Source organism: Dermacentor variabilis, chromosome 3 (genome assembly GCF_050947875.1).
Source record: "Dermacentor variabilis isolate Ectoservices chromosome 3, ASM5094787v1, whole genome shotgun sequence".
Classification (NCBI taxonomy): Eukaryota; Metazoa; Arthropoda; class Arachnida; order Ixodida; family Ixodidae; genus Dermacentor; species Dermacentor variabilis.
This window is the reverse complement of record NC_134570.1, coordinates 141,808,967-141,821,599: the sequence shown is the minus strand read 5'-3', so window position 1 is coordinate 141,821,599 and position 12,633 is coordinate 141,808,967. Positions and strand designations below refer to the sequence as shown.

At 45.9% G+C, this 12,633-nt stretch overlaps 1 protein-coding gene across 5 annotated transcripts in view; it reads left to right on the top strand.

The window, feature by feature from the left end:
• The first annotated feature begins 4,757 nt into the window (after window positions 1-4,757).
• Window positions 4,758-12,633, top strand: part of LOC142576338 (uncharacterized) — a 56,887-nt gene continuing 49,011 nt past the window's right edge. For 2 of the 5 annotated variants that reach the window (XR_012826829.1, XM_075686432.1), the window contains exon 1: window positions 4,758-4,909. Coding sequence is in view for 2 of the 5 variants with exons in the window: in XM_075686432.1 (XP_075542547.1) it covers window positions 4,873-4,909 (37 nt within the window). In the remaining 3 variants the exon portion in view is untranslated. The remainder of the gene's footprint in view (window positions 4,910-12,633) is intronic. The other 3 variants (XM_075686434.1, XM_075686433.1, XM_075686435.1) reach the window with 3 other exon arrangements.

Here is a 12,633-nt window from a genome sequence, read left to right as displayed (position 1 = left end):
AACCGAAACAGCCATCGCGGGTGACGAGTTAAGAAATTCCTACAATAGGAGCGTAGCAGCCTTGCGAACATAATTATGTCTATCTGCGCCGCACGATCTGATGCGAGTGAACGAAGGAAGGCGCTGTTGCCGCTGATTGGCACAACTGATAGCTGAGTATGGCGTGTGCTTATATGTTTGCGGTGCGGTCCGATTTGTCATCTCAAAGTGCTTTGAGCTGTTTCAGTGCAGGTATGAGCGTTTCAGTGCAGGTTAATGAGCGTGCGCTGCCGTGGAAGGCAGCAACATTAATGCTGTGCGGCAAACTTCTGCCTAATGTCTGATAGGCTGTGTTTCTGTATGCGCGCAATAGCCTGACTTTTCGTATTCGTCATGACGCTCTTTTGTGTGTTTGAAAATAGAAATCTCCGTCTCTGACAACAGTCAAGTTTGTCATTGATGTGCTATGAGCTGTCTTACCTTATTTTTTTTCTAGTTTACGCTTTCTCTTGCTTATTTTTTATGATTATTATGATTATGATTATTTTTTTAACGCTTTGGGGGCTATTATTCTCCGTACGAGATAAAACAATGAAAAATAGCGTAAACGTTTCTAATTGTCAAATCTTGTTGCCGTTGCACAATTCGCTGTCGTCTTCTGTGCTATTAGCCTCAGTCCTCTATTATATAGCTTATAGTTTCAATTCAGCACTAAGACGAAGTGACGTAGCGTCTATGCCTACGCTTTTGCTCGTTCTGCGGCCTACGGGGTGAACCAACGTATGCGTGCGACGGATGGCAATGCCGTATATGATATGGAGCGGCACGTCTATATAATGACAAAAAAATGGCGAATAATAGCACACACAACCGTTGACACGAAAATCATGTAGGCTGCTTGAACAATTAGTGATGTGAAATAAAATGCACCTCACGAACGAAGCGAAGAATTGTCGCACGAGTCGACACACACACACACGCGCGCGCGCGCCCGAAATGACGTAACTCAGTCTTTCAGTCCCTTCGTGCGATGTTCTTTCTATAGTTTTCTATTTCACTTAAGAAACTCTTCGTAGGCCTTTGTGAATTCAACACAAGGATTTTCTTCCAGCTGGCGACAGTCTTGCGGTGATCCGCAGCCTGTTGCACAGTAGTCAACATGACGGATGAAAACGCCGGACACGGTGGCCTAGTATCGCGAAGTGAACAATGCGAAGCGTGTGCGACACCAAGCGCAGTCACTGAAACGCGCCGTATCAGCAAGATGAGCGTTTACGTCGCTCGAATTATGTTGCCTTGTGCGCTCTCGCGGCGGCGCACAGTTGAATTACTTAATTCAGGGCGTTTGAACGTAATTACGACATTTATATGTAATCAGCGGTGTACGTGCACATCGTATGGATTGTGCTGAAGGATTCAACTAACTTCACATCATGGCCGTGGTGTTTGCAGCATACGGCTCAGAACTCAATAATTATTTCATATTATGTGCAACTTCCGTATATACAAGTTCAGCCAGAACGCACGTATCAGCAACTTCTCAGGCTTGACCCTGCCTCAGTGATCGTTCTGGCTTCACATGTATTAATTACCCGCCAGAAAAGTCGAAAAATACTTATCCAGAAAATGGTCAGGCAAGGAGGCACAATCTCTCCAACTACATTCACTGCATGCTCAGAAGTATTCAAGCTATTAGACTGGGAACAGGGAAGGATCAAGGGCGATGATCAACGCACAATATCTCAACAAGCTTCAGCTTGCCGATGACATTGTAGTATTCAGCAATGCCGGGGCGACACTGCAAAAGTTGATTGAGTACTTTAACAGAGAACGTCTAAGAGTAGGTTAAAAGGTAACATGCAGAAGACAGGCAATGTTCGATAACTTGTAAAGCGAACAATTAATTCATGATTGACAGTCAACCTCTACGGTATGTAAAGGAGTAAAGTTATTTAGGTCAGTTATTCACAGGGAACCCTGATCCTTATAATGAAATTTACAAAAGAATGAAAATGATCAGAAGTGCACACGGCTGGCATTACCAAACAGTGACCAGAAGCTCACCGTTGCCATAGCAAAGAAAAGTGTACAATCAGTCCATTCTCCAACTACTATCTTATGGGGCAGCAACTTCGAGGTTAACAATGAAGATTAAGAATGAGTTATGGACCGCTATACTAAGCGATTCAACGAAAATGTTAGGCCTAATGCTAAAAGAGAGGGAGAGAGCGGCGCGGGTCTTAAAGCAAACGGGGTTAGTCGTAGTTGAAATTAAGATGGAAAATAGGAGCTGGAAAGGCCGCGTAATTCATACGGCAGATAATCGGTAGTGCACTGTAAATGCAGATTGGGCGCTAGGGAAAGAAAGCGCTGTTGAGGATGGCGGAAAATTAGGTGGATTAATGAAATCAGCAAACTTACAGGCATAACTTGGAATCAATTAGCGCAGGTCAGGAGTAACGAGCGATCGCTGGAAGTGTCCTTCGTGCATCAGTGAGCGTAAAAGTGCGCCGATAACATTCTACAACATCCATAATTCGTGTGCAATAATAACGGACTGTTGCTCTTGAGCCGCAGTTCGCTTCGTACTGCGAAGCCGCAATCGCACGTTTACAGAACGGCGTCAGGCGCCGCTTGTATATACCACCGCCCCCACCTTGGCATCGTACATATTCGGAGCAGTGACTGCTCCGAACAAAGTTCGTCAGTGTCGCACGGTCACTGACTTGAACCAATTCGATCCGAAACCAACTATCATGTTGAACAGCTATGTGCTTCGTGTACGGTGGTGTGCAATACTCTAACGTGCACTTGAGTGTGTGTTCTCATGAGACTGGTAGATGCATGGAAACATTGACGCTGAGCATCATGGTGATGTTGATTGATTGTCTTTGATGATGACTGATTAGCTTTATGAGGTGTCACTTGGGCTACAAGGGACAGGATAGTTAGGGGCTACAGTCCCTGACATCACCAACAAATGATTTATTACCGGTATACAAAATTGGTGTGTAGGCGCCTTTGTGCATTTTGCCTCCATCTGAATGCGGCCGCCTGAACCTGCAAAAACAAACTCTTCACCAGGTGCGAGGCATCATCGTGTTTTCTCAGCCGAGGACAAGACAAGAAGAAGCGATGACCGTTGATACCACGTCAAAGTGTTATAGGCAGCAAAACATGCAGGTGTGGATGTTACATATTGTAAAGTTTTCTGTCACAATTTGGGTAATGTCGGTAGCACCGGCTCCTTTCTGTATTTCTCATTTAGCACTACTTTAATAGCTCTCTGTGCCCAAGACAGCGATCTTATGCGAAGGCAGCGGGCGTTCTGTCGTCGGTTGGCATTCGATGGCAGCGTCTACCAGCGCCTTATAGGCGGTATACCAGCTGCCAAGGAAGCAGATATTGAACATATGCGCGGCATTAGAACCGCACTTGCCTCCTCGTTCAGCGCGAACACATACCATACCGGTGAACGAGCGGGTGCTGGGCCCCTTGCCTTGGGGCCGTACGAACAATATATTATGGAGCTTTTTTTTTTTCATTCCCGTAATTAGTGCAGAAATAAAGGCATTTAGTCGCTATGTAATAAGTTAGTGGTGTATACAGGCGGAGGTTAGCCTGGCAGATCTGACCGGCAATTGCTCCGTCTGAGCGTCTCGCCAAGCATGTCACCATGTGTCCATAAGCCCTGTCTCTCGCAGAAATGTGAGAAGAATGCGTAACACTTCCACCACTGCTTCCATGACCTGACAGGACAGCCTGTCTGCTTAAAATAACAGAAATATATCAGGAAAAGGTGAGTTTTGCCTGGTTTCAGCATCGAAAAGTCTGCCGAAAATCGGGCAATAGAGAAATATATATTTTTTTACTAGTGTTTCCAAGTGAGTCGATAAAGCGCGTGCACCTGCCACCCCACGCCTCAGAAGAAAATCGTGCAAAGCCTGTTTCTGTCAGTCTTGTTGACCATATTTAGGGTGGTGAAGGAAAACGGAGATTCTCAAGAACAACACCAAAACTAGTGGGCCACTGTTAGAACCATTTTCAGCCTTAAGCAAAAACAAAGTATTTAGTTTATTCGCTCTATAGTCCCTTGCACACGTATCTGACACGTAGAGAATGCAAATAGCTATTCGTAGCCCCGGGTGCAAAAAAAAAAAAGAAAACGAGAAGGCGCCTAACACGTGTTCGTATTAAGACTAGCGGCTGCTGTGCCAAGCCAACTTGACATCCACTTGACTCCATTGTACATGTTGAACTTTCCCAGACGATACAAAAGAGTAGCCTCTCACAAAAACGGACGCCAAATTAAGGATCCTGTCATGCACGCTTCGAAGTCTCGAAAGCTGCGCAAAGGTATTGCCTACGGCTGTCTGTATATAACGCGCCAAGGACAGCTGTTAAAATGGTCAAGTTTGTCTTCCTCTCTACTCCTGTAATCACAAATTACTTTGTGAAGGCGTTGTGGAATGGGCCACTGTAACCTGGTTTTTCTTGCTGCTCAGAGAACTATTAGAAGCCGACGTGGTGCCCATCTCTCTGAGAGCGCCGCGTCTTGCATTGCTCTCCACATTCCCCGCAACAAAAGAGTTCACTCAGCTGGCAAGCTTGTAACGGCAAACTTTCCCGGTAGCCTTTTCTATGGACACGAAAGAATACGACAAATTTGTACTTGACGAAGCAGAGCATCTTTTCTTTCAACCTGTCTCTGCCTAAAACAATGGCTCGTCAATCTAGAAGTGACGCAGTCCGCTTTGCTATCCGTTCTTCGAAGACTATCTATATCCTCTCTACCGGCTGACATCATGGCTGCCTGTTCAGACGCAAACAGCTGCCATGACCTCGGAGCGTAGCCTCGGCGGCTTCGGCGAAGCGGACAAAAACTGAAGTACCATGGATCCTACAGCAAGAAATGCCCTGGCATTAGCAGGTAATGCTGGGCGCTACCCTTATGAGCCCCATGTTGCACAACGCTTTCTTGTGACTGTCTTACGTCATACTTGTGCCATCGTCGTACTTAGCTTATAGCTTGCTGGTTGTATTTCTCGGACGCTACCACTCTAGCTTTCGTTTTTGTTTTTTTTTTCTTCTGTGCTACCTCGCTTGGTTTCATTCCTTTGATACTAAAGTTAGCGCGTCAAAGCGCGCGCTATCCGATCCCACTGCAAAGTCGTGCCTCGTACAGCCAGTGATCTGTAAATACACAAATTTTTATGCGCTCACAATAACCAGTCAGTGTCAGTAATTATTCAACGCTTTTTATAGTGGGAAGCACGACGTCATCCTTTTTTATTACTGTATCTTACTTCATTAGCTACTACTCTGTTTACTGCGACTAAAGAGAGGTCAGTTGAGAATCGAATAACCTGTGCAACATCACTCTGAAACATAAACGGGAAAAAAAACGTTGTCGTTAAGTATGTCTGGTCCACGAACCCCCCGACCGTGATATGGGCGTTCTACAACTACATTGCACTCGAAGCGGAATATCCTTATTCCCATATGCTGAGGATTATATATCTGAGGATATCATTGTGGAAATTGAATTTCACATGTTTTGCGCTACACCACGCACTCCTTTACGTATCGTAAAAAGAGTCATGCCTCTACATTGTGCCGTTCAGCACTTAAGCACGACCCTCATGGAGCGAACTTCCCCGACGAAGTTCGCGCGTCATAAAATGTAGGGAAGCGCGCCGCCACGCTTTCGCTTCACCGCCACTCAGGTGACGATCCAGGGGCGAATGCCGCCGAGCCGCTATCAATGTGGCGAGCCGTAACGCAGGAGATTACTGTTCCTTAAATGTAACCGACAGTAAACTTTAGCGTATTGTGACACTTAATAACGCCATAACTTAGTGTTTGAAAGTTCTTTCGCAGTTACTTCTCCTACTTTTTACGCCTAGCAATTCGCAGCCTCCAGAAAGCGCAGAGAACAGCTCAGCTCTGGTAACACGCGGCTACAGTGGCTAGTGCGGACAGAGAACACCTACAACGTGCGGACCGCTCACACACATCTGTAGGCAGTCTGGGATCTGTTTAAGTGTCGTGTGCTAGTGTCCGTCCGGGTCATGTCCACACTCGGCGGCCACCCCTTCCCATGCCGTCATCTTCTTGCGCTGGTCCTTGTAGTCGGGTCTGCAGCAGTCCCACAGCACCGGTCGTTCTTGCACCGCGATTAATAGTCTATCATTGAATTCCACGCGTGCGGCCTTCAATTGCTTTCTTTTTTTTTTTTGCGAATGCGCTGGCTGGTCGTGCACTTCTTGCGTGTTCACTACACACGGGAAATGTTGCGGCGCTACGAAAACAAAAAAAAATTACGTGTGGGAACACACGAGCGATGATCGTGGGTACACCGCCGCCATCAATCCCATGATGCAGAAGCCGGAAGTGCTGGCTCCTGATTTACTCGGGCATGTGGCCGCGCGCTGAACACTTCCGGCGGTGGGCGAAAATGTGCGTCCCCTCCAAATCGGTGGCGCGCGTCCTGATTTTTGACGCTGCGCGTCGAGCGGCCGCCGTCGGACGAATAGTAGCTCGGACGCCGGAAATTCATTCTATAAGGGCCGCGCTTTACAGTATCACTTGTAGAGCGCTTGGTGAAGCCAAAATTTCCTATTTTAATTACATACTTTATTTTACTTTCTGGTTTAGAATAACAATATTTAAGTTCAGTGTTGATTTTTGCCCACATCAGAAATATCTTGTGAAAAACGTTATATTTCATTATAGTTTTGCTTAAAGCTCATATAAAGGGGTGTTGAATGTTTACATTTAGAAAGGTACCGCGATAGTTGTTGTTTTTTTTTTTATCTAGAGGCCTTACGATTTGGAAAAACCCATAGCATACGTCCGCGTTTCAGAAGCGCTGGTACTCGAAGGGGATGGAAGTATTTGCTAGTCAGCAGTCGAGTTAAGAAAGATACTCTTTGAATATTAGTGGGAAAAAAAGAAGGAAGGATATCGACAGAATTGGACTCGCTACAGGCGCATTTAACTGTGCCACATATACATAAATGCTTTAACGAAGCATTAAAGGATCAAAGAAAGATAAGCAACGACCTAGGCTGGGATAAATGTAGTAAAACCTGATTAGACACAGCAGGCTGTGTGATAACTTATCGCCACCCTCGTTTAAGAAAGCACCAATCATAATCATGATCCTTTGCAAAGGGTTCCAAAAAAACGTGTAGGTGAACCTGCCAATCCTCATACCTGACCCCTTTGGTGCAGTTTGACACTTTAAAAGCGGCAATCGCGCCACTTTAGATGTGTCGCGCCGAATTAGAATTAAACTTCGTGCATTCAGGGTTAATGATTACCATGTATAGCACCACTCGCTTTTTGTGAAGGCATCGATCGCCTCAGAGATGCGAAGACGAAACCATTGTAAGTCCTGCTGTTTTTTACATCAGTCTGCCTTAATCCTCCTTAATTCATCCTAATCCATCATAACCCTTTAATCCACCTAAACCAACTTAAACAATCATCCTTAATCTTTCTTAATCCATCCTAATACACTCTAACCCTCTTTAATCCAGCTTAAGCCTCTTTAATACACCTTCATCCATTCACTGATAAGTCATAAGTTAACTTTGCTAAATCATCTTTTATACACGGCTGGACATTCTTTGGCTCGCTGCTGGCCTTCCTTGGATCATGTGATATTTTGTGTGCTTCACAACGCGACCTTGAAATAGATATTTAAGGAGTTTGCCTTAAAAATCAGAGCTGATAAACAGGTAAAACAAAACAAGGAGGAAGCTCAGCGACAGCCTTACTACAAGTCAGCAGTGGATTACCACTCTTGTATTTTCTTTTCATCAGTAGATTGCTACTTAGAATCTTTATAATTGCTAGTTTGTAATGAAAACGTAAATTTGTTCATTTTTATGCTACGTCACCTTTATGAACTTTTACTCGATGAAGACTTTCTGTTGAAACTTTGCTGGTTGTATTATTATACACCAAGGCGTGCAATGAACTAGGAATATGCATTTCCGCATACTTATATTATGGCTTCTCGTCTCAACATATAAGTTCAGAAAATGCTGTTTTTTGTGTGTATGTCTAGTTTTGGATGCATAATTCCCAAAGCACGCATCAGATTCTTTATTCTATTTCTTTGCATACCTGCAAACTCAAACTCCAAATACTACAGGATACAGCAATTTGGTTTCAAAAGTACGAATGCACGTATGAGGGTCAAATTTGGCCCCCTTAAAGAGAAACATCGAAATTTAAGACGATTTGAAGCGCTTCAAATGCATTCATAACATTCAAACGGTGATTATACATGGGCCAGCCGTTATATAATTTTATCCGGTAAAATAAAAACATGCGTCTGCACAGTACCGCAAAGCTTAAGACTCACAGTAAACATAGTTTCAAAAGATATGAAATCCCTTTTATCTTAAATTAGGCACGAAAAGTGTTTAAGTGTAGATCGTGTAAGGAACACTTTGCCTCGTTGTTTTCTCTCATTCAATTCACACTGATCAAACTAGCATTCTGTTGTCCGGAAAAAAAAACTAATTTGCGTTGTAACATTAAGCACATATTTATCAAATGGTTCGGACAGGCCGAACTTAATGTAGCATTATAAATATTAACTGCTATATTATTAGTTAATATATGCTAGATATTACTTCAAAACGTACAAAGTGAGCTAGGCGCTGAAGCAAATCTTACAGAAGTGTATTAGCTAATTTCATCGGCTCCGAGATTGGTGATGCCCTGCTCTAGCGTGCACTTATACTCGCGCCCTGGACCGACTTGCCGTACACTTGAAGTGTAGACACACAATATGCCACTGTTCAAGCCGAATATACCGGGCCAAGCGCCGGAGCCACCCAAGGTACAGCTGTACATTGCGTTGTCCAGGTGTACGTCCTTGGAGAGGTTGTTTCTGTCTCTGGGTCTGATGCGCCGGAGGACTAGTGGTTTTACCACACCTGTACGCCCACTTAGTGGATAAGTTTGCCTTCTTCCAGAGGCACAAAATGTCCTTTTATTTTCGTACACAATACATAACTGGATGTTGTGGTGGTGGTGGTGGTGCTGGTGTGTTGTAGCTACAGGTCCGTTTAGCCTGGTGATCGAGACCGGCCATCGCTCCACTTGAGCGTCTCTTTCATTATCACTGAAGTATTCACGATCTGTCGAACTGTCCAGTGTCTCCTAGAGATGTGAGAAGAAAGCGTGAAGCTTTCTTGCCGGCTATGTTACATCGTTTCCGAAACAAAAGGTGATGACCACACGCATGCAGGGAGCCTTTTGTTAATTCTCAAGTAAAGCGTCCGTTTCACAACGGTACCTTGGTCGTGACCAGAGAAAGTGTTCGATGTCTTCTGTCTCATTGTATGAAGTACAAAGCGGAACTCAAATCGATATGGCCCATATTGAATAGCAGTGCAGGGGTATATGCAGATCCTGTCCTTACTCGATGCAGTAGCGAGGATTGCTCCCGACGAAACCACCGGGCTATGCAGGGTGCATGCGACAGAGTCTAAAGTTATAGAAAGTGTACACGGACGTCACATTTAGGGACTTGATTGCTTTTTGTGAGAGTGCCGCGTACGCCAGAGCGTCAACTTCATCATTTCAAGCAATATAACTGTGAGAGGGGATCCACTGAAACTTCATACTGAAACCTTTCTTCTCAGGGTCTTTCAACAATGAACGTGAGTTGCGTGGGAACTCGCCTAATGATAAACGGCCACAGCGTTGCAATACCTCTTTCGAGTCCATGAGCAGTGCGACATCTTGTGCCGGCAGGGTATTTAGCTTTCGTAAGGCTGCAGCTATTGCCGCACCCTCGACAACTCTTGGTGAGACTACATGGTCCAGCTGCCCAGACCATGAAGCTCTCAAAAATGGTATGCAAAATGCAGCTGCACCCGCTTTGATGACCGACCAATATAAAGTTAGAGGTGATTCTCGTAATTAGTAGTCAAGTGCTTCAGAACAACTAACTTTGATCCTGAAGTGTTCTTTCAATGCAGTCTCGGTAAGCTTAAGCTGCAGGTAATATGTCGAAAGGTGCTGGGTGGGTCTATTCTAGAGTGCAGTCCTTAGGCGTTCGTTCCTGTGGCGAGCGTCGGCTTAACCAAGTGAATGGGAACAGAGAAGGATGAAAGAGAGAACGCGAAGTGCAGTGGCGGGTAAAAGAAGGCGATGGCGAAGAAAGCGTGAGGAGGAAAGCGGAAGAGGAGGGCGCAGCGAAACCATGAGGCGGAAAGCGGAAGAGCAGGTTATGCCGAAAACGTGAGAAGAAAAGCGTAAAATCGCCCAAGACGGGCTCTACGGCCACGATGGCTACGCGATGGCGCCAGATTAGCGCGCGTCGTCTTGGAAGCCTGTCTGCAGCGGCTGGTGTCAATCACGCACACGCGTCACCCACGCGCTGACTCTCACAGTCTCCTCATTAGCGAGGCAGTCGCGTCACGCTCGCCCCATTTGGAACATGCCGCACGAGACAGATTGTCCGCGCCAGTCAATATATCGCAATATGAAAACACGTATAGAGCTGCGCTCAAATTTCGCATGAGGGAGTGTCCCAATCGTCGGTGATTTTTCTTCTGTGCCTTTGTCTCGAACAGCGCAATCCTCAAGGTGTGAAGCACGTTCAGCGCTGTATAAAAATGTGTATGTGTCTTGGCACCTATAGGTTGTAGAAGGGCTTTGCCGGGCGAAGATTTATTTAGCCGTAGTAACTAGGCCAAGAGAGCCTGAGACGCCTGAGGATGGAACACACATGATACTGTTTTTACCGCGTCGAGTGACTCGTTTGCCGCCTTACTGAAGCGACAACTGAATGGTACGCCGTCATGGGGCTGTAGAACGTAAAGCTACTCGAATTCCGATTCTGCAATCACCCATTCATGATTGGCCAAAAAATGTCCGGGGCACCCCCACTACCCCTGTATGGCACGCCACGTTACGAAAACCGCGAAAACGCCCCATATGATATTAAATGTGCAAACTGATTATGCATGATTAGACAGAACGAAAGAAAATTTATTATTTTTAATTGAGCGCCTTTTTCACATTAGCCCTCTACTAGTGGTCAAATGCTTTCGAGCTGCGCCCACGTCGCCTGTCTGTCACGTGTCACAAAACCGCGAAATCTCCCCGTATTGTACGATTCGTGCACGCTGATTATACGTGATTAGACCGAACGAAGAAAAAATCATTATTTTTGATTCGACGCCTTTTTTACCATTAGCCCTGTGCTATTGGTCAAACGTCTTCGGGCTGCGCTCACTTCGCCTGTCAGTAACATGCCGTCACAAAATCCCGAAAACTTACCACGTCGAAGTGGCATGTATGCGTTAATTAGGGATTCATATGCCGAACAAAACTGATTTTTTTCTGAATAGCCGAAGACTGCCTCATTCCTAAAGGAGTAGAAGATGGCTGCCTGCCAAATGCTATCGTACTGGCTAGTCAGAGCTGCCGGGGAGCATGGATTTATTTGCGTAAAATATTTTTTCTGCATGTATAACGTTATCGAGCGCTTTTGGTACGTACACGAGTTAATTCTGCCCGCTCTTCTTTGCTGAGAATTGATTGTAGTGGCGTTTTACAGCGAAGCTATATTTGGCTAGCTGATTCGTCCGTCTGTCGCCTGTCCGCCGAAACCTCCTCCGGCGCAACCCCATGCGCGAGAAAATTAGAGAAAGAGAGACACGCGATTGGCTGCACCAGCATTGACATCGTTGCTCTCCATTGCAGCCGAGCGCGCGAGCAGCAGTTTCCCTCCAGCTTCGAAATGCCTAGGTCACGCGTCATACGTACTCCTGAGGAGCAGGCAGCTTTCGATCGATGACGCCGCGAGCAGAACCGGTAACGAGCTCGCCTACGCTGTTCCAATTCTGCAGCACAGAAACAAGAACAGGCTCATGCAGCCGAGCGCAAGCAGTACCTGCGTACGAGGATCCCGCAGCCTACCAAGGCGTCATTTAATGAACCATCGAAATTAACTTAGTCATAAGCACCGGGGCCGCACGTTTCAGCTTCGGTGATTAACCATCTTTACAGAGTGCTTCGGCGGTCATAGTTACCTTCCGTTGCATTCCACCGCGATTTTCTACCTACCACCGCAAGATAAGGGAAAGCGGACTGATCGCAAATACCGGCACCACATACTTCACCAAGCAGCCCAAAAATGGGACACCGATAAGGAGCACATGTGTCGCATGCCACTTTTCTATGACCCGTCTTTGCATTGTTTGCTGAAGTATGTGTTCGTACCAACAAGTCTAGCTTGCCACCATTCTATAGTTCACCGGCACCACCCTCCTCATCCAGTTGTCTACTTTCACTGTGCTTGTACAGCCCCATTCAAACCCTGCCCACATGAGCGTGCACCTCGCCTCTTGTTAGCCAATTAGAAATTCGCTGATGATTACAATACTCCTTAAGGCGAAACTTGAACGCGGCTCTATACGTGTTTTCATTACGTGTGTCATTATTTTGCATTATGATTATTTAGGTACACGGTTTATATTAGGAAGACAATGCTGTGAGTAGCGTAGCTGGCGCGGACAATCTGTCTCGTGTGGCACATTGCAAACGGAGGGAAGTTTGGCGCGAATGCCTCGCTAATCAGGAGGTCGCGAGAGGCAGCGCGTGGGTGACACGTGGGCG